Consider the following 22,476-nt stretch of genomic DNA (forward strand, 5'->3'; position numbering starts at 1 on the left):
GTTCATCAAGCACAAACAACATAAGGACGTTCGGAGAATGTTGTTCTAAGAAAGTTTTTGATAACATATTAAAAGATTAATCAAAAGTGAAAAGAACTTTCCATAATTTAGAATGTTCTTTCTCCTAAAATGTATATAACATGAAAGAGAGAGAGAGAGAGAGAGAGAGAGAGAGAGAGAGAGAGCATTTTGTGAAATCCCCAAGATAAATCTATCATTGTAAAAGGCTAATGTAAAATTTGTCAACTACTGTACATGACAACAAACGCTGAATAACCAAGAGAGGCACTGCTAAGACTGACTGACATGTTTTTCAAAGTTTGCTTCCATTGTAACAGGAGCATTTAGAATCAGGTGTGCTGATGTCAAACACCAGGGTAAATGAAGGATACAAACAGCCCCAGTTTGACTGCACAAATCTTTTGTAAATGACACACAACTACAGTCTCAGAGCTATTCCCGCTCAAATTATCCATTCAGGTCCGTAAAAGAAATGCTGTGGAAATGACGACGGCAGGCTTGTGAAACGTTTATCAGGATGTGAGGTCAGAATCTGTGATGGGAGAGAGGTTGATCAGACCATATGCTAGAGAACAACGCTGAAACATATATGAAATAGCTGCCTCATTAACAGAAATTACTGCATCATAAAGATTGAGAGGAAATGGGCTTTCAGCAAATGACCGGAGAAAAGAATTAATGAAAGGGGAATAATAGGTACCTCCTTCACTTGGGCAGGCCTGTGTATGTGTGTGTGTGTGTGTGTGTGTGTATACTCATATATATATTCACTTGCACTTACACTTATGATCAAGCTGCTTTGTTCTTGGCTAATCAATGCATGATGGATGATATTTGGATGTTTACAGTGGTAATAATGTGTGTGTGTGTGTGTGTGTTGTGAGTGATTTATGGAGCCACAGTGGTCCACAGTGGCTTCAGCGAGTTCCCAGAGATCTCCATAAGAAACAATCATCATGCTACAGTAAATCAGAGCCATCCACAACAGACTAAACAACCAGACTCAGAGAGTTTTATTCAACAGTTTTTCTTTCGGTTTTGACGTCTTTTTCTCCCTCTTTACTTCTTGTTCTCGCAGGCAATAACAAAATCGATTTACACATGTACCATAGCTTAACTCTTCCATACGAATTCTTTCCACAAAGCACAAAACATTCAAATGATGCAGATCACAATCACATGACGTCCAGGACTACATACGAAGCTTCATGTTTATGATGCATTATTAATACGTCATTGAAGCTCGGTGGTAGTCACTTATGATTCAGTGGTCAGGTTTTAACTCTTTCAACCTTATAAGCATAAAAAATGGAAATGATTAGCAGCATCCTAAACTGGTTCTATTAAACTGAAAAAAAAAGGCTTCTGATTAGTAAATATATATATATATATATATATATATATATATATATATATACATATACAGTCTTGTTCAAAATAATAGCAGTACAATGTGACTAACCAGAATAATCAAGGTTTTTAGTATATTTTTTATTGCTGCGTGGCAAACAAGTTACCAGTAGGTTCAGTAGATTGTCAGAAAACAAACAAGACCCAGCATTCATGATATGCACGCTCTTAAGGCTGTGCAATTGGGCAATTAGTTGAAAGGGGTGTGTTCAAAAAAATAGCAGTGTCTACCTTTGACTGTACAAACTCAAAACTATTTTGTACAAACATTTTTTTTTTTCTGGGATTTAGCAATCCTGTGAATCACTAAACTAATATTTAGTTGTATGACCACAGTTTTTTAAAACTGCTTGACATCTGTGTGGCATGGAGTCAACCAACTTGTGGCACCTCTCAGCTGTTATTCCACTCCATGATTCTTTAACAACATTCCACAATTCATTCACATTTCTTGGTTTTGCTTCAGAAACAGCATTTTTGATATCACCCCACAAGTTCTCAATTGGATTAAGGTCTGGAGATTGGGCTGGCCACTCCATAACATTAATTTTGTTGGTTTGGAACCAAGACTTTGCCCGTTTACTAGTGTGTTTTGGGTCATTGTCTTGTTGAAACAACCATTTCAAGGGCATGTCCTCTTCAGCATAGGGCAACATGACCTCTTCAAGTATTTTAACATATGCAAACTGATCCATGATCCCTGGTATGCGATAAATAGGCCCAACACCATAGTAGGAGAAACATGCCCATATCATGATGCTTGCACCTCCATGCTTCACTGTCTTCACTGTGTACTGTGGCTTGAATTCAGAGTTTGGGGGTCGTCTCACAAACTGCCTGTGGCCCTTGGACCCAAAAAGAACAATTTTACTCTCATCAGTCCACAAAATGTTCCTCCATTTCTCTTTAGGCCAGTTGATGTGTTCTTTGGCAAATTGTAACCTCTTCTGCACATGCCTTTTTTTTAACAGAGGGACTTTGCGGGGGATTCTTGAAAATAGATTAGCTTCACACAGACGTCTTCTAACTGTCACAGTACTTACAGGTAACTCCAGACTGTCTTTGATCATCCTGGAGGTGATCATTGGCTGAGCCTTTGCCATTCTGGTTATTCTTCTATCCATTTTGATGGTTGTCTTCCGTTTTCTTCCACGTCTCTCTGGTTTTGCTCTCCATTTTAAGGCATTGGAGATCATTTTAGCTGAACAGCCTATCATTTTTTGCACCTCTTTATAGGTTTTCCCCTCTCTAATCAACTTTTTAATCAAAGTACGCTGTTCTTCTGAACAATGTCTTGAACGACCCATTTTCCTCAGCTTTCAAATGCATGTTCAACAAGTGTTGGCTTCATCCTTAAATAGGGGCCACCTGATTCACACCTGTTTCTTCACAAAATTGATGACCTCAGTGATTGAATGCCACACTGCTATTTTTTTTAACACACCCCTTTCAACTAATTCAACTAATTGCCCAATTGCACAGCCTTAAGAGCGTGCATATCATGAATGCTGGGTCTTGTTTGTTTTCTGACAATCTACTGAACCTACTGGTAACTTGTTTGCCACGTAGCAATAACAAATATACTAAAAACCTTGATTATTCTGGTTAGTCACATTGTACTGCTATTATTTTGAACAAGACTGTATATATACCTTCTATATAAAAACAGCGATGACGAAAAACACCCACTCATCCAATCACTGCATTTCTGCTTATTTTGGTGCATAGCAACATTCTGTTTTATTATGAACTAGATCTTCAAGCCAGAAGATGGCATGTGACACTAAAGTGTGGTTTTGCATCCTTATTATTTTTATTAGCTAGTATTTCTTCTATAAAAGCAATAATCCACTTAAGGTTGAGAAAGCACTGCATGCTGCGCTCAACACCACACTTTAACAACATATATTCATATATTATCAATGTATATTCATAAATATTTATAATCATAATGTCTCATACCCTTACTTCAGTAAATAATGCATCATGGACACGGAGACTGTTTCAGTCTTGCATTGAAATACACAATTTTCACCCAAATACAGAATGATTTAGCATGTCATGTTAAGTAATGGTCTTGAACGCTGTTAAAGATCCGCCACAATTCAAGAAGCCTCAAAGATGAATGTAAGAATGGCACTCATGCGATGTGTGTGGATGATAATATAGTGAGTAAACACTGTAAGTTTAAAAGCTTCCACTGAGGGTCTGACATCGTTTATTAAAGCACCTGGTCACGATAGCAACTGAACACCCCACATGAAACATCAAGATCAGGTGATTGAATGTTGAGTAAATTATGAGTTTCCTTTTCTGTCCGTGGTTACTGTTCAGTAAAAATAAAACTGCATTATGGATGCTCACAGCTTATCTGCCAGTGTGAGATGTTTTGGTGAGCGTTACTTAAAGGGCAATACAATGAAAGGGGTTTTAACTCCTGAGTGGGTAAATAACCAAGTGCCCTGCCTTTCCTTCACAACAGGGCATAAAGACCTTTTCCAGACCCTTCACCCTCTGTGCTCCTCTCTGTAGGACTGAGCTGCCAGCCTCCACTCCAACTGCTGAGACAATCAAAACTATCAAGCAGCAGCCGGAGACACATATTTTCTAAAGTCTGCTATTCTAGGTTTCTAATAAGCCTGTTCTTAAATATTATGAATATTGTTAGCTCGGTAACACATAGTTTATGCTCCTCTATTGTAAGTCGCTTCAGTTAAAAGCGTCAGTAAAGGCACATATAATTGGTATTTCCACCACAAAGACATTATTCTGGGTGGTTTCCAGGTTATTGTTCAGTCAAAAGAATAGTATGTTTTTTGCCAAAAAATTAACAATTTCCCAGCCAAAATCGGCCATTGTCTCTTAAATATATAATATAAATAATACTATTTGGTAATTTACCAACTCAGGAGGAGATAACTGCGATTTGTTTTTAAAGGTTACTAAATCCACGTCTCCATGCTTTCTCATGATAGAAGCCTGTTTGGTAACATGAAGACCACATCTGGATTGTAACATCATTTCCATTGATCCATTAGTAATAAAAAATGCCATCAGCGTCATGTTCTCAAACATTGGTTTCTGTCATGGCTGCCGAGCATTCACTGCTTAGGGGACGCTCTTCCAGACAAATGTCTTCTGTCAGAGAGCTGCAGTTACTAGCGCCATCCTGTGGCTCGGAGGTCAACTGCAGCCTCACACGGCCCCGGTTCCAGCTCGCTCCATTCTGAAGGCCTGTCACCAGACGCTGGGACTCTGTTGAGGCCGAGGCCGCCAGCTCTGGGGTTTCGGGGCATTCGTGGGTCATCGCAGGGGCCATGCTACCTCCTTTGGCATGCGCCGTCTGACTGTGGGTGTGACGGTACTCTTCCTCAATGTCCTTGCCTAGTTTCCACCTCTTCCACTTCTTCAGCATCTCGCTCTGGACCTGGAGAGCCGGAGAAATACAGACTATTGAGACAAAGTACTGTTGACAGCAAGAGTGATATGACCAAAAATCAATAAATAAATACTGATTGTGAAAAAAAAAATGAATCAAATAGATTAAATATGAAAAAAAGGTCAAATGTTCATGCTCAACATGAAAGGCTCCACAAGGATGCTACTTGTAGATGCTATAGATCATGTGTAGCTGTGACTTTAAGTAATGCTTTTCGAAAAAGAGACACATCTCTCACCTCTTTGTTGACGAAGCAGTAAAGGATGGCCACGAGCAGACCCTATGATTACAGACAACAACACACATGAACCTCAACCATCTGCTGTCATCTCACAGCAGATACTATCCATTCAGAGAGCATCTCTTTAAGGGCTCTAAATGATATGATCTGATGATGATGGTGGGCAGGCGGGCGACCTTTGCCCTCTGACCTGAAACGAGCTAAACAGGAGATCGTAGAAGAGGCGGATCAGCCTCAGAAGAGACTCCTTTGGCACGGACTCATCGATGACGAAGGTGAAGAGGATGGCGTGAATTCCCAGCAGAGGAATCAGTGTGAGCGTGGACTTGGCCAGCCTGAGGCGAACAAACAAGAGAGAGCAAGAGACACACATTTAATGAGAGCATGAGCCCTGGCTGCATGAGAAATAAAAGATGCCGGTGCTTACCTGAACTTGTAGTCGGTGTATCTCATCTGATGCGCCTTCAGCTTGGACATCAGAATCTTTATTATACGAATGAATATAATGAAATTAATCTATTCCAGAAGGAAAGAAAGAGAGAGACAGAGAGGTTCAAATCTCTGGGACTGATGTGATGTGTGTTTCATTACTGTACATGATAACATGTCAAAGTGTAACGCATTATCACAGTCCTCACATAGACATTAATGGGATCACTCTATTTGAACTTTATAAAGCCTGACCAAAATTACTGTGACAAACACAAATCAATAAGTGAGAAAAACAAACCATTGTTATAAAATCAGACTGACGGATTTCTCTTATATTTGATTCTTACTGAGTTTATGGGATGATCGAACACAGTAACTGACACAATCAACGATAATTTCAGTTTTGAACAGCTGATGATTTGTTGAACAGATTTTTTTTACTTTTTTCAATGTACACTTAATATAAGAAAAGCAATAAATGCACAGTTATGAGCGCGTGTAAATTGATGAGAGCATAAATAAATAAAAAAAATACATAATGGTACCCTAGTTAAATACTCTAAAACAACAAAAATAATGCCTGAAGGTGCGTTTAATTCTGCATCATATATTAGCCAAGGTATATCAACATTATGTCAACATTGTAATTGCTTTTATTACTTTGTAAAGCCCCCAGAGTATTTTTCTATGCATTGATGAGTGTGCAGAACAAACGCTCAGTGACACGCAGAGGTCATGAAGTGTTCCTGAGCCCAAGGCACTTGCTGAATGAACGTGTCCTCAGATAATGTGAGCGTGCGAATGCAGAATCATATCAGAGACCACTTGAATCTCAATACTCCAGCCCATCCATATGCAACACATAGATGCATGACGAACAGTTTCATTGATATTCGAGGCTGCATTTATACCCCTAACAAACACAGAACGTTCCCCTAACGTTCAATTCCCATTTGGTTATTTTTTGGGAAACCATATAAGAATGTTCCATGTAGGTTCTTTTTAGATTTTATTTTATAACCTAGAGAGAACGATCCCAGAATGTTCCCCGCAGGTTATTTTTAAATATTATTTCTCTGCAACGTTCCCCTCACCTCTAGAGAACATTCTATGTACATTAAGAAAACGTTCCTGGCTAACCAACAGGGAACATTCTTGGAAACATTCTGGGAGCTAAAAATTGTTAGCTAGGTTCAGTTTCATATGGATTGAATGGGATGAGATGTAATGGTCCGTTTACAGCAAGATCAAAACACTTTAAAAGAAAACTTTAAAAGAAAACCAAAATTCCCACCACAGATTGATGATATAGTTGGAATCACATTGACAGCCCGTCACAATAGAATCAGTGGAAACATTTAAAGCAGAAGATGATGTGACTTCATTGTGCATTATTAACAGAAGAACGATATTGTGCAGTATTATGGATGATAACAGGCCTTAAATCTGTGTGTGAGTCTCTTACCAGATACGCAAACAGAATGGGAGAACGGATGATCCACCAATAGCCCATGTTGATATTCCTTTCCCAGCATCTGCATATGATAAAATTGCATAATCCATTTAAGGATGAAAAATGTGTCAAACTGTTCAAACCTAATCCATCATTCATTTTTTCATAACACTGGTGACACAAGGAATTCAATTTTGAGTTCAACCTGGAAAGCTTTTTGCAACCCATTTTTCATACACAGTTACAGTATGGACATATTTCAGAATAAAATAGCATTTTTAATGAGAAACAACATAAATCTGAAGCACATGACTATATTTAATTCATGAAGGATTGATTGTATGGTTAGAACGAAAAGCCCTTCCATATAGGTAGAGCAAGTTTCTTGCGATTTGATGAAAGATTATAGAGAAATAGTTCACAGTAAGTCAACAAACAAGTAAACAGAGTGAGTTTAGATTTTATATTGACTTGCAGGTGTGTGTGAGAGTGTTTCTGTTCTTTCCTAAACTGAGCACTTAAGAAGTTTTTTCTTCAGCGGCTTAATAACCAGTTCTAATAAATCCCTCTCACACACCTGTGAACATCTGTTCAAACTGTGATCTCATTAGTTCTCAGAGTTATTTGTACATTTTTGTCCAGTTTTAAATATCTAAACCTTCACAAATGGTTCTGAATCCTCTGTAGTCGTGCATGACTGGAAGTGTTTGAGCTCTGTGCCGTCCAATAATCCCTCACCAGGACTCTCATTTATTCAGTTCAAGAAAGACTTTATAAAGTCGTGCTGAGAGATGTGCTGCGTTTGGTCTTGTACTCTATCGCATACGTTGTTAGTGTTGTGCACTTGCTTAGACATTTGTTGTGATAAACAGTAACGTGCGTTCAAGCGCTAGCCAAGACAGTGTAAAGAAATACCATTTGTGAAAATCAGCGGCAGTTAAAAGCAGATCGTAAGTCTATTTATTTCTTGTCTCATAAGTGTTTAGCGCAGTTGTTGTTGCTAAGAAACACTTGACAGCATCACACATTTGTTGTGATAAACAGTAAAGTGCATTCAGCTGAATTCAATTTCCGTTTTGTCAGGTATTAAAAAAAAAGATTAGTATACCGTGGCAGCCCTCCAGTTAAGCCCTCCTCGTGTGAAGACCGAAGAGTGTAAAGACCATCGACTCTACCATGCGACTCCACCGGGCAGGGACACCGGCAAGGAATATAAGTATTGTTTTGATTAATCTCTTTTTCCTTCTCCTTGTTTCATTTCTGTTTCAGTTGTTTTTTGTTTATAACCAATTGGACCTTTTTTATATGCATCACTGCTCTACTGATCATGTTCTGGTTACTCCACTGCACACGTCGGATCACTTCCTCCTCACTCTTAACCTCAACATGGTCCCTGACACATCACTTTCCCCTCCACATGTCATATTTGACGTAACCTACGCACACTTTCACCCTCCCGGCTATCTGCAATGGTTTCATCTTCACATCTTAAGATGCTAACAGTGCTACTGATACTTTCTCCTCCACTCTTACATCCTGTTTAGACACTGTTTGCCCCCTATCTTCCAGGCCAGCCCGTAACACCCCTTCTGCCCCTTGGTTATCTGATGTTCTAGGCGAACACCGTTCTAAGCTTAGAGCTGCTGAAAGGATGTGGCGCAAATCTAAAAATAATACCGATCTTAATGTGTATCAGTCACTCCTATCTTCCTTCTCTGCTAATGTGTCCATAAAATGACATAATACCATAACAAAATTAACAATTCGTCTAACTCTCGCATGCTTTTTGAAACATTTTCCTTACTTCTTTGTCCTCCTGCTCCCCCTCCTGCTTCATATCTAATAGCTGATGACTTTTAATTAATACAATTAAACACATCAGTGCTCAATTTTCCACACCACAATCAGTCAAGCTCATATCACCAGCAAACATACACTCATTTACATCCTTCTCTTCACTCTCTGAGGCAGAAGTCTCCAAACTCATCCTTTCTAATCACCCTACTACTTGCCCGCTTGATCCTATTCCATCTCATCTCCTTCAAGCCATTTCTCCTGCAGTTGTACCTGCACTCACTCACATCATCAACACATCCCTTCACACTGGGGTTTTCCCTCATCATTAAGACAGGCTCACATAACTCCACTACTTAAGAAACCCACCCTAAACCCATCTCTTTTAGAGAACTACATACCAGTTTTCTTTTTTTCCTTTCATTGCAAAAACCCTTGAACGAGTTGTGTTCAACCAAGCCTCTAAATTTCACACACACAACAACCTCCTTGAAAGAAACCAATCTGGCTTCAGAAGTGGACATTCAACTGAGACTGCCTTGCTCTCAGTTGTTGACGATCTAAGACTGGCAAGAGTGGAATCCAAATCTTCAGTAATTATCCTGCTTGATCTGTCCGCTGCTTTTGACATGGTTAACCACCAGATCCTCCTATCAACCCTACTGACAGAGGGCATCTCAGGAACCACACTCCAGTGGTTTGAGTCTTACCTATCAGATAGGCCCTTTAAAGTATCTTGGAGAGGTGAGGTGTCCAAGCCACAACCTCTAACTACTGGGGTGCCTCAGGGCTCAGTTCTTGGACCACTTCTCTTCTCTGTCTACATGGCATCATTAGGTTCTGTCATTCAGAAACATGTCTTTTCATACCACTGCTATGCTGATGACACTCAACTCTACCTCTCATTCCATCCTGATGATCCAAAGGTGCCTATTTGCATCTCAGCTTGTCTAACAGACATTTCTTTCTGGATGATGGACCATCACCTTCAACTAGGGCTGGACGATTATGGCCTAAAGTCAAAACCTCGATTAATTGAACAGTTTACCTCAATTACGATTAATGAAAGATTATTTTGTTTCTGTTTTGTTTTTTTCGCCCTCATAGTTTACTTAGAAGGTTTATACTGTAAACAAGGCCGTAGTTGGGGTTTGCGGGGCCCCGGTTCAGGTTGTACCAGTGGGCCCTGTTTGAAAGTGTTTAATTTGTATGTTCGTTCTGTTTATTTGTTCATCAGCATGCCCGCCACGTCCTAGAATGCAACGCGGCGCCCAAGCCCTATTAGGCGCAGTCACTTTAAGAGACAATGAATGCATCCAATATAATACACATACGATTTTTTCTCAACTGTTTACTTTAACTTAAGACATAACTGACAGTTTTTTCGAACATACTATCCAAGACAGGTATTTTCACATATTTTTTATGTATTTGTCGGTACAAGAGCAAAAACAGACAAATTCGGTGTTCAAGTGTTTTGAGACGCCTCTCTCTGCGTGAGCCCTGAACACCAGAACACCTCGGTGCTGAAGTGGGCTCTTACACATCCTTTTCTGTTTGTTTAAACTGCGATTTGTTTTTGTTCGTTGAGGTGCAGGAGGAACTTAAAGGAGAACTTTGCAAACGAGAGCTCGGTTCAGTGTTACTGTCTGTGAGGCGCGGCTCTCCTTCCGCGTGCGCACCGAGCACAGCACGAGTAACCAGCTACTCAGTTCAGTTTTTCCGCGTCTTGTGTTTGAATACTTTAAAGTCTTTTGAATGGTTACATTTGCAAGTGGCAATGCTAAATATTGCCTGAAAATGATATGCTTTTGTGTCGACACGCAGCAGCGTTCTGTCAACTGTCCTGAGATCATCTATTAAAGGTGGGATATTTTTTCATCTTGAAAGAACGGTCATAGCTCACTATCAGCAGTTATTTTATCTATGTTTGTAACATTTCTTAGATATTATTGCTCGGTGTAAGAGATAAATAAAGATTAAAGGTAAACAATACCAGAGTGATTGCGTGTGTGAATTATTCATACCGTCCCTATATTATTGTGAAGCTGTGGGTAGGTAAATAGCCTAGTTACACCTGTTTATCAATTTTCACTGGCTTCCAATAGCTGCTTGCATAAAATTCAAGGCATTGATGATTGCCTACAAAACTACCACTGGCTCTGCACCCATTTACCTAAATTTGTTACTTCAGACTTATGTGCCCTCTAGAAGTGAACGTTGGTTGATTGTGCCATCCCAAAGAAGCACAAAGTCACTTTTACTGACTTTTAAATTAAATATTCCCCGCTGGTGGAATGACCTCCCCAACTCAATCCGAGCAGCTGAGTCCTTAGCAATCTTCAAAAATCGGCTTAAAACACATCTCTTCCATCTTTATTTGACCCTCTAACTTTAACACTCACTATTCTAATTCTATTCTTAAAAAAAATCTAACTACCTTTCTAATCTTTTTGTATTCTATTTTCTTTTCATTTATTATGCAATTGTGTGTGTATGTGTGTGTGTGTGTGTGTGTGTGTGTAAAGACCTCTAACACTAGCTTGCTCTATTCTTTTTTTTATTCTGTTTTCTTTTTATTTATTATATTATTTAAAAGCCCTTGCTATGTGTACTGTGTTAACCTAACTGAGACTTGTTGTAGCTCTTTTGTTGTTTTTGATTGCTTCCACTGTCCTCATTTGTAAGTTGCTTTGAATAAAAGCATCTGCTAAATGAATAAATGTAAATGTAAATAAAGTCTTTCAAATCTAGACTGAATTTACAATGGCATATATGAAGTCATATGAAAGTGACTCATAAGTGATTCATTACTACCAGCAGCATTCGCAGGATCATGTTGCTAAAATAAAATATGAAATAAAATAAAATAATTTTTATAATTTATGATAGACGTTTTATTTGTCTGTTATTATCTTAATAATTTATCTCTTGATTTGTCAATTTTTGTTCCACCATTTGGCTCTTCCTTTTTCATATTTTTGTTTATTAGTATGTTGTGTTTTTATTTAACATTTCTGTTCTGCATTTATTTAATTTTTCCTGATTGTATATCAGTTAGGTAAAGCATTTGTTTTTAAATGTGCATTATAAATCAACTTGAATGGGGCCAATTTTTTTTTAAATTTAAAAGCATGTAAGGTAAAAATATAATGTAATTGTATAAAATTTTCATCAATTTATTAGACGTACTTGTAATTATTAATATGTTAAAACGTGCATATCTGAGCAGTAATATAGTTTAAATCTGTTAAAATGTTTTATGGTTTATTACATTGCATTGTCATTGCAACAAAAAATTTAAATAAATTTTTTCCTACACATTGTTCATGTCATGTGGCTATACTCTTGTTATAACAGAGTAGGTTGATGGATCTTCTCCATTCACTTCCACTGTATATTAAGTGCCTTACTGTAAACCAGATTTTACAGAATTGAACTTGGTTTTTTGAAGAAAAGGAGGGAAAGTCAATTAAATGAAACAATTTGCCACAACAATAAAAAAAAAAAAGATCCACCAGTAGCCAAGTTAGCAACAATTTTCAATTGTAATAGAGCATAATTTACACTTTTAAAGTATAACAACAAAGAAAACTAAAAGGAAACTAAACCTTATACAAACTCATCCGTGGGTTATGAAATATGTTGTGCCACAACAACACCCACTGAAGAATCAAATTAAACTCAAACGATAAACACAATAAACAGAAAGGCAAATAAAAGAGAGGGAATGATATTCGCTGATTCGCCGCAGAGAGGAAAGAAAGACCAAATACAGACGTGATAAGAGAGAAACAGCAGCCCCCTCAGACAAGCTTTTACTCAACCGCCAACTCATCATCATCATAAGAGCATCTGATTGGTGCAGAGGGAGAGGGGGCGTTTCTGAATCAGGACCATTGGCCAGAACCAATGACTAAACCAAATGCACTTTAATCACAAGATATCACACCAGTTCACACACGTGTAAGAGTTTCTCATATCAGTGTGTATTATTTAACAGCAATGGGCCGTTTTATGACTCTTTTCTCCTGCTTTCAGTCAGAACATGACTGTTTGGGGAGACAGGCGATGTGAACGGCTCATAAAGAGCTATTAGTCTCATTGTCCAACACTTTTATCCTCCTATATCTGTGCTGATCCCACACAAACTCATTCCCTATCCATCAGCACATCAGAATTTACTGTACAGCAGCTGCAGTGTTTCATTTATCAGATGCATTTTAGGGTTAAATTCACTATATCTGATTTGATAGGCCTCAAATAGTACATTGTTCAGAGGACAACACTTGGCAGGATGTGGAATATTTGAGATATTTACAGGTGCAGTTATTATATAGAACTCTTTTATTACAATTTTTATTATATACAGAAATCATATATTATATATATATATTATATATATATAATATTAAATTTGCTATAATTTATAATTTGCTATAAATTTGCTATAATATTAAATTTTTAATTATTTATTATTAAAATAAAGCATAACATAACATTAATTGTAACAATAATTTTCTCTATACATAAAACACCATACTCATGAACACTAAAATATAAGTTATCTACTAAAAAACTATTTTTTTTATAAATCAGGGCAATATACATGCTTAAATTTAGTAACACCAAATGTATTTGGACATTTCAGTCACAAAATAAAATCTGAATGTCACTGCATTACATACTAAATATGAACCTCAGTGGCATTTAATTTCAAGAAACACAAAAAAGCAAGTCAAGATTTGACAAAAATAGACATCAGTTCAAAAACACTCAAATCAACAGAATGCCAGCTGATATAAAGACACTGAGCAATAAAAAAATAAAAAAAAGTGGGATGCAGGTGTTCAAACACTTTTTGGAGCCATTGTTAGTCAAAGTTAAAGTGGAGGAAACTTACTCTTCATTTTCATACAGGTACTTGACTGTCATCCACGGCAGCACAAATATGAGCGGCGCACCTGCAACACAAGAGAGACAGAGTCACCGGACCGTCAGTCTGCCAAACAAACACTTCCTCGTTCATTAGTGATTTTGAGCTGACTTCTCCAACTTCTTAAAACTTCTTCAAAGTCAGCCGGGTCAGAAATACTTCAAACGGCTCAGGGAGGGCCGAACGTTGCCTCAAACCCCTCACGGTGTTTCATGGTCGTTCTTTGTGCTAATTCTGAGCAGACCAGACTTCAATTATAAGATGAACCCTCTTCTGAAAGGACGTGATTATGCATGATTGAATGATGTAGGCTCACGCACCCCAGCCGATGCAGAGGTAAATGTAGAAGTAGTTCCTCTCGGAGAAGACGGTGGTGACCAGCAGGCTGTGCAGATACAGACCCTCCACCAGCAGCCAGTAGTTGTTGGCCATGACACTGTACTGCATCATCACCATCGCAGCGCGGCAGCTGCCCACCGTCTGAGGAACACAGACACCCACATATACAGTATATAACAGATGGACAATGAATGGATATGGATATGACGTTTATGGCCTGTAATAACTAAACAATAATATCAATAATAATCAAACTGGTCAACAGTGACTTTGATTAGCCATAGCATAACCATAGCATAACCTACATGAATTCACTATGTTTCTTTTCACAGTCCTCAAATTGCATATTGTTTGGAGCACAATGTTGAGCAGGATGTTGAATAACTGTTTTTTTTAATAATAAAATACTTGTTCAGAAAGTATAACAATTCTTAAAAAAAAAAAAATAACAATAATTGTCAATCATTAGCTGCAGCATTGTAGTATATTATGTATTACTATTTTATTTTATTTTAAAGCTGCCTTCTAATCACTTATAGAAATTGGTGATATCTTTTATTTATGTATGCATGTATGTATGCATGTATTATTATTATTATTATTATTATTAAGTATATAAAAGCTAGTATTTTAACAGATCACATACATTGTAAAAAAAATAAAATAATAATTTACTTACTTTTTTTTTTTTTTTTTTTACAAAATGTACTACATTAATCTCACTATTTTTCTTGGTATAAATATGACTTATATGCTTAGCATTATTTTTTAAACAATCAACCAATCAATCATCGTTTCTTGTTAAACTGACTATGATAAACATTCATATATTTCTGTGCTCAGTTTCACATTTAGATTGAGTCTTCCACTTTTTCATCAGCTTTCAACTTGTTGTCAGTTACAGTATATGCAGTGCAGTTTCTCAACATAAATGCATTTAGGAGAGACTAACTGACAGTATTTGGCAGATTCATATCTCCTGCCCCCAATTTGATGCAAACAGATGCAACACGACTGGCCGTCTTTACACAAGGCCATCAGCATCTGCCAGGAAACAATGTCGTTTCTAGAAGACTCTGATCGGAAGAGCTTTATCACAGTGAGTAAACAAGACGTCCTTGAGCACAGCTGTACTTTCCTCTGGATCCAGCTAACAGTGTGCAGAGTGAGGTGTACCTGAGCGCTGACCCAGTGCTGTCCCTGGAAGTGATGCGGGCCGCTCTGAGCGCTGTTCATCTGATCCAGCAGCGCGTCTTTGATGAGGATGGAGACGGCGCGCAGGATGAAGGAGCCGAACAGATTCATGTGGATGTTGTTCCTCATGCAGTGCAGCTTCCTGTGAGAAACAGACGGTTACTGTGTGATCAGTGCATGTAATCAGACTCAAACACACTCAATGTTTAGAATAGCTGTAGTCAGATCACTGCTGCTTTTTTATTGACTACATGATTACGTTGATTGATTATGTTTACTTTTATTCATTTAGCTGAAGCTTTTATCTTAAGTCCAGAGAAATGAGGAATACAACAGGAGATTGATCATGAGGCAATAACACGAGAAGTGCTAGCAGTACAGCTTCATCATTCTCCTGAAGAGTACAAGCTAAAGAAGGAGGGAGGTAGGAAGCAGAAAGCCTATAGATAGAAAAAATACGTATTTTTAAGAAGTCAGCTGGATGCTGTTATTCGTTCATTGGAGAGATGAGTTTTCAGTTGATTCAGCTGTCTGGATGTGATTAGGAAGATCGTTCAACCAACAAAGATTCATTCAGATGAATAAAGATCAAATATATTTACCTGAAGCTGATCAGGATGGCCAGCGCGAGAGTCAGTGCTGCCAGAGACAGAGAGTATCCGACGGTGTACATGGCTCTGAACCTGCCGAGGATCTGACCGTACTGCTTCTTCACACACACACACACACACACACACACACAGAGAGAGAAGGGTTAGCCGAGCGCTAGCGTCATCGCTCAGAAACATCAGCTCATTAAACACACATCTCACCTGTCCAGGGTCATCCTGCTCACACTCGCTGGTGTTTTTCCCATGAGCCCATCTGCCGTCAGCGCCACACACACGGTAAACCAACCCCTGATGAACTGATCAGACACAAACACAGCGGGAACACTCGCAGATTAGCATCACATCGATTTATTAACAACGATATCTTCATACAAAGTGTGCATGTAAACACTGCATTAAACATTAAAGAGATCACTGATGTTATCATCAAACTAAAACTACTAAAAAGTTTCTGTTTTGGGAACTGAAATAAACCTCAACTACAATTAAATATAGATGATGAAAAACTTAATTAGAAGTGTTGCTTTGGCAACTAGTTTTATTATAGTTGTTTACATATTTTATGTTATTTTTCAGTTAGTGTTTATTTCAAGTAACTCTTTTAATTAACTGTGCTCTTTTGTGTCAAACATTCATGCTGTAGTTAGGTGACAGATTTCTGCCCGACAGCTGCTAATGAGCTGGTATTACCTGTTAAAGACTCGAGATCTCTTCTTTTCTCTGTCTAATCGAGACCGAGGACATTTCTCTAGGTGTTAGTCAGAGATGAATGTGAGGAGGACAGTGTTTCTGTCGTGTTAGATGTCTGAAGTGAGAACTGCTGTACGAGAGCGTCTGAGAGCATGAAGCGGAGCAGTAGTTTGGGGGAATCCGTCATTATACAGCCTTCATCTCATAAATGACTCCGGCAGCGTTTACAGGTCACATTAAGAGAGCAGTCACTTATTTCAGCAGTCTGACAGCATGAGATTAATGCCATCTCCAGCAGTTAAACTAAAGTGTTATGTATACTTCTCTGTCTGAAGTGCTGCATTTTAGCGTCCTCTCACATTAAGTTCAGCATTAACATGCATTTCATTTGGACAGAATCAATTTCAACACGTTTCTACTCTTCACCTTTCCGGTACCAGGGCAGGTACCAGGGGCAGGACACGTTGACCGTGGTGCCCGGCGATCCATCGGGCCAACACACGTACTGATCAAACGTCCTGTTACACACCGGCCCTGAAACACACACACACACACACAGGTCAGCTGCTGAAGTACAGTAGCAGGCCTGCACACATTACCCAGCGGTCAGGAGCCTGACCTGCGGCCGGCGCTGCGCTCATGAAGCTCTGGATGCACTCATTGGTGTAGATCCTCCATTGCTCCTGCAGCAGCTTCAGAGCTTTTCCAGAAGACACCTACAAACACCAGATCACTTCATACATGAGCCGAACACACGGACATTTACAGCAATACTACAAGTAAACACATGATTAAATTATAATAATATAATGTAATATCATAATTTGAAGAAATATTTTGAACATTTTGAATGGGCTTTTTTTTTTTTTCATTTTAATTTTAGTTTTAGTCTTGGTAATTTTGTTATGTTCTTGTCTTCTTTATTACTTGTTATTAGTTCTTTAAAACAACAACAATAATAACAATAATTGTAAGCTATATTTTCTATTTTATAGATTTTCTTTAGTTTAAATAATTTAAGTACTTCAGCTTAAACATATTTGTTTCAGTTAGTTCCCAGTTTTTATTTTAATATTTTCTGTTTTCATTTTAGTTGAAGCTTTAGAAATTATGTTGTAGTTTCTTGTCTTTTGTTCTTTTTTTATATAAATATGTCGGTTGCACTTTATTTTACAGTACGTGTACTAACATGTACTTAAAGTGTACTTACAGTGTATTTATCTAAGAAAGTTCTGGTAATACAAGGTAACTACATGGGGTACGGTTAGGTTTAGGGGTAGGGTCAGGGTTAGTACCTAGTTATTACATAGTTATTGTAATTACTATAATAAGTACATTGTATGTACATGGGGAACAGGACTGTAAAATAAAGTGCTACCAATATGTCTATATAGTTAATTACAACCCTGTTTCCAAAGCAGCATTCATCACTTCAGTAAAAAGTTTTTTAATTGATTATTCCTGAACAGCATGCAAACTGAATCATTATCAAACTTTTTTAAAACGCATTAAAAAACTCCCCCAAAAATCACAGAGATGTTGATACGAGACCTCTAAAAAATAATCTCTGAGATTTTAATTGGCGTTCATATGTTGAACGCTCTGTATTCATCAGACGCTTCCTCAAACGCGGGTCGTGCACCTCATAAACGGCTCAAACGTACCTGAGCAGCGTTTTGAGATGAATGTACTTTCTTCTTATCTGACTCGCACTAATTGTGCGGTTTTTAATCACACAGAAACATAAGAAGTAGAGCCTCTTTGAAGTGAAAGTAGATTAGATCCTTTCAAGAGGCTGAAATTCATCTTATGATGCTTTCTTAAATAAAAATCGGTTTCTTCAACAGGAAAATAACGTCCCCAGAAGGAACCTGATCACATCTCGTGTAATGAAGGCCACAAAAGAAGAAAAGTTCACATGAGACGAGAGGTCACGGCCGACCACACAGAGAGTAAACCTGAAGGCGCTGAAGCTTTAGTGTGGGACAGATGAAGGAACGTGACGTGACTCTCCACAGATGAGATTTAATGACCTGAAGGTGACCCGAGGCTTTCCTTCAGTTTTACCTCCGAAGAAATGAAAACTACATTTATTAGATCTGAGTATGCTGATAAACACTCACATGAGATAAAGACAACGCAGACAACTGTTCATAATCAGTATTTTCATTTCATTTCAGAGGACCGAAAAACGCATGCAGAAAGAGAAGACGTACTGTTTTTGTGACTATAAAATATTATGGCTGGAACACATTCCCTGCCGCAATTCAGAAGACTTTACACTATGCACTTTTATTGTTATTTGCTTATGGGTTATTGTTTTAATATATATATATATATATATATATATATATATATATATATATATATATATATATATATATATATATACACTCAAAAAAATAAATCGTTGGTCTAACTTAATATAATTATGACACCTATTTCCACACATTTGAATGGTGTTGTCTCAACTTAATTTAGGCAAATGGAACCCAAGAGCAAAATTCATTTTGAACCAACAAGATCAAATCATTTTCATTTGAATCATATTATCGTATTGATCTATAAACTATTTAATCTTGTTGAGCCAATTAATCTTAATCACTTAATTTAGAAAACGAGAAATATAGTGTCAACTACTATCGTTAAGTTAATTGTACAACTTTATTTACATCAAACAAATGTTTAATTGTTGACATGTCTATCAAAATGTAATTTACTGCACAAATAAAATGTTGAAAGTGAATGTCAAAAGTTTCTCTTTATTCTTATTTCAAGGCAAATTTTCAGGTGAAAAAATACAAAAAAAATCATCCAAGATGAACAACATTATATTTCAATGTATATGCACAGCTAATACCTTCTTGAGTCAAGATTTAGTCTTTTGAGAATACACACGTAAGGTAACTTACTCCAACATCTTGTTCTTAAGGGCTTGTACCTTTAGTGAAAGTTTTTGTCCATCCAAGATAAAGAACACTTTCTGGATGACCTCAAATGTAGCCTTGAGTTCTTGTGGGTAGCTGAGGTTCAAGGCGTAAGTAAGTCCAAACAGCATGGCCACTGCTACACGTTCTTCAAAGAGCAGAGAACCTCGGTCCCTTCAATCAGGATACCAACGTCCACAGGTTTATCCCCTGGTTGGTGTCTATGAATTGGACGATGTAGATCCCCATTACCATCAACTCTATGGCTTCTTTAGAATTCATCCAGTCGCAATCCTGGGCAAGACAAATAAAATATGGTAAAATTGGACTACTGTAAAATAAAAATTAATAAAAACAATTAATAAGAACAAATAATCAAACTACAAGCAACATTACAAATAAATACAATAGATCAAAGATTCAAATAAAATAAACAGTGCTTTTCAGGTATCTAACAGTAGTTTTTTTTTTAGTGAAAGTGAAAAGTGAAGTGACATTCAGCCAAGTATGGTGACCCATACTCAGAATTTGTGCTCTGCATTTAACCCATCAGAAATGCACACACACAGAGCAGTGAACACACACACACACACTGTGAGCACACACCCGGAGCAGTGGGCAGCCATTTATGCTGCGGCGCCCGGGGAGCAGTTGGGGGTTCGATGCCTTGCTCAAGGGCACCTAAGTCATGGTATTGAAGGTGGAGAGAGAGCTGTTCATGCACTAACCCCACCCACAATTCCGTCCGGCCTGAGACTAGAACTCACAACCCTTCGATTGGGAGTCCGACTCTCTAACCATTAGGTCACGACTTCCCCTTAGGTACAGAAAATGGATAATCAAATATAAAATAACACTGCATATTATCTTTACTGAATAAATTAAAGATTAATCATTATTGAAGTAACATCAGCTATTCAGTCAAGAGCAGTTAGTAATTTCTTTGTCATTTCTTGTGTGATTTAACATTAAAAACACAGGCAGTGAGAATAGTTTTTTTGACGATCCAGTACATACTGTTACACATACAATGTCTTTCTCTTTTAATAAAACTTCACTTAAGACATAACAGACTATGTTTGCTAGGATACTCACCAAGACGGTCATGTTGATATAATTTTTGTATGAATTTGGCCTCTGAAGCACAAGACTTTAAAGAGAACTCAGTATTTGCACGTTTTCTGAAGAAAAAAAAAACATGTGGGCGCTTTGGATGAGCACACTCACAAATCATCTCACAGTTTTCTTTTGCGTCTTGCTCTTGAATGTTTAAGTTAGCAAGGCTTAAATGAGTTTCGTTTACACAAAGATAGCAACAGCGTTCATGACTAGACGTTAGAGCAGCATACGGCACTCGCATCATCATTAGAGGTGGACCACGGTTCAAGTGCGTGGCGAACCGTAAGTAGAGAATGGTACGGTTAGATATTTTACAGAGAACCATTGCACCCCTAGTAAACATATGAAAGCTGTAACAAGTGTACAAAATGTAACGGATATGCAGATCTTCGATTCATGGGTTCAATTCAAGCCACAAATGAAACCCTGTTTGTACTAAACGGCTGGCCTGGCGCCAGCCCGGCCGGACTTAAATTATTTTACGATACCCATGCGAGCCTCAAAGGGGACATGAAAACCCCCACATTCTTGAACACACACACACAAGCACACACACACACACACACACACACAAAAAAGAAACCTTTCTTTTTGTTCCTTACTTTTGTAAGGCCTTTATTAAATATGTATTTTGAATGTTTGTGTATTGCATAAAATGGTTAATCCTGGGTAAATGGTTAAAGTGCTGACTTATAAGTGGAAATGTTTGAATTCATTCTAACTCTTTCTCAAGAGAGCCATGTTTTCTGCAACCCCCTCTCCTGACCAGGTCGTAAAGCTTTATGACTCCACGGGGCAACAGGAATTCTAACCCTTACAAAAGAATGGTAAAATATTACCTCAGACGTAGTCTAAAAGTACATAGTATTGTTTTTGTTAGTGCTTTGAGATGTTTCCCATATAAATTGGGACTATTTGCGGTGTTATCATGTGTTAATCAAATCTTTAAATATGTGTAATTCTGCATTTGAATGTAACTTCATGTTTTGATCATTTATACATATGTTTAGTATCGTTGTGATCGTCATGTTCTGACAAACCCATTTATCTAGAGCAAAGTAATGAAAAATGTATGTAATCTGAATTACAAACTTGCTAGAATAACCCCTGGAATTTGGACAAGCCCTAGATCTCCAGGGGGGTTTGTCTTTTCAGAGACAAAGGAACTTTTCCCTCTGTTTCAGATCGCGGACTTTCATTGGCTGTTTACGCGAAAAAGGGGCGTGAACCATTTCAAGCCATAAGAACGACCGAACAAGGTCCGCCTCCCTCTTCTTCTCATTCTCTGTTCTCGGACACGCTGCTCTCCAACGTTGCTTCCGCGCGGCCATAGGCCGCGCTCATAGCGCAAACCCCCTCAGCACAGGGGCTGAGAGAAAAAGCCATTTTAATGGCTCCTTTAGAAACTTTCATTTTCGTTGTTTCGTTTTCTTTTCTTTACTAAGTTTATTCAACTATTCGCCTCTCCACGCAAGGAAGACGAATTCTGGAACAATGTTTGTTGAACCTTTCAAATACCGCGCGAGGACAGAACAAAGGACCACGTGCTCCACGCTCACGCCAAGCGCAGCGTGCACGCGCGTCACATGGCCTCCGTTTCATGGCACATGGCTGTTTCAACGGGAACAGCGCGCAAAGCTCACAAGCTCGACGCCGATCTCACGCCACTCACATGGGACACTTTTGCAAGTATCACTTTCTCTATGGAGATTTAAATGCTGCTTTAAAGTGTCGCTATTATTTGATTCGTTGTTGGTTTCACTAAGGTTTACTGACTGATTTTCATACCTGAGCTCATTCTGTGATCTCTCCATTTCTCTCTCTCTCTCTCTCTCTCTCTTTTATTTGGATTCCGTTATGTCTTGTAAAT

The 22,476-nt window shown here is 38.1% G+C and overlaps 1 protein-coding gene across 1 annotated transcript in view; it reads right to left on the reverse strand.

Moving 5' to 3' along the window:
- Positions 1–4,291: 4,291 nt before the first annotated feature.
- LOC113097109 (glucagon receptor-like) overlaps positions 4,292–22,476 on the reverse strand; it is a 42,643-nt gene continuing 24,458 nt past the window's right edge. Inside the window, exons 3-14 of the mRNA XM_026262313.1 lie at positions 17,180–17,276; positions 16,987–17,094; positions 16,072–16,166; positions 15,862–15,968; positions 15,242–15,401; positions 14,047–14,206; positions 13,694–13,754; positions 7,009–7,078; positions 5,539–5,627; positions 5,302–5,446; positions 5,109–5,150; positions 4,292–4,858 (exon numbers count right to left, since the gene is read on the reverse strand). Of these exons, the coding sequence (XP_026118098.1) occupies positions 4,499–4,858; positions 5,109–5,150; positions 5,302–5,446; positions 5,539–5,627; positions 7,009–7,078; positions 13,694–13,754; positions 14,047–14,206; positions 15,242–15,401; positions 15,862–15,968; positions 16,072–16,166; positions 16,987–17,094; positions 17,180–17,276 (1,494 nt within the window). The 3' untranslated portion in view covers positions 4,292–4,498. The remainder of the gene's footprint in view (positions 4,859–5,108; positions 5,151–5,301; positions 5,447–5,538; positions 5,628–7,008; positions 7,079–13,693; positions 13,755–14,046; positions 14,207–15,241; positions 15,402–15,861; positions 15,969–16,071; positions 16,167–16,986; positions 17,095–17,179; positions 17,277–22,476) is intronic.

Source organism: Carassius auratus, unplaced genomic scaffold (genome assembly GCF_003368295.1).
Source record: "Carassius auratus strain Wakin unplaced genomic scaffold, ASM336829v1 scaf_tig00216111, whole genome shotgun sequence".
Lineage (NCBI taxonomy): Eukaryota > Metazoa > Chordata > Actinopteri > Cypriniformes > Cyprinidae > Carassius > Carassius auratus.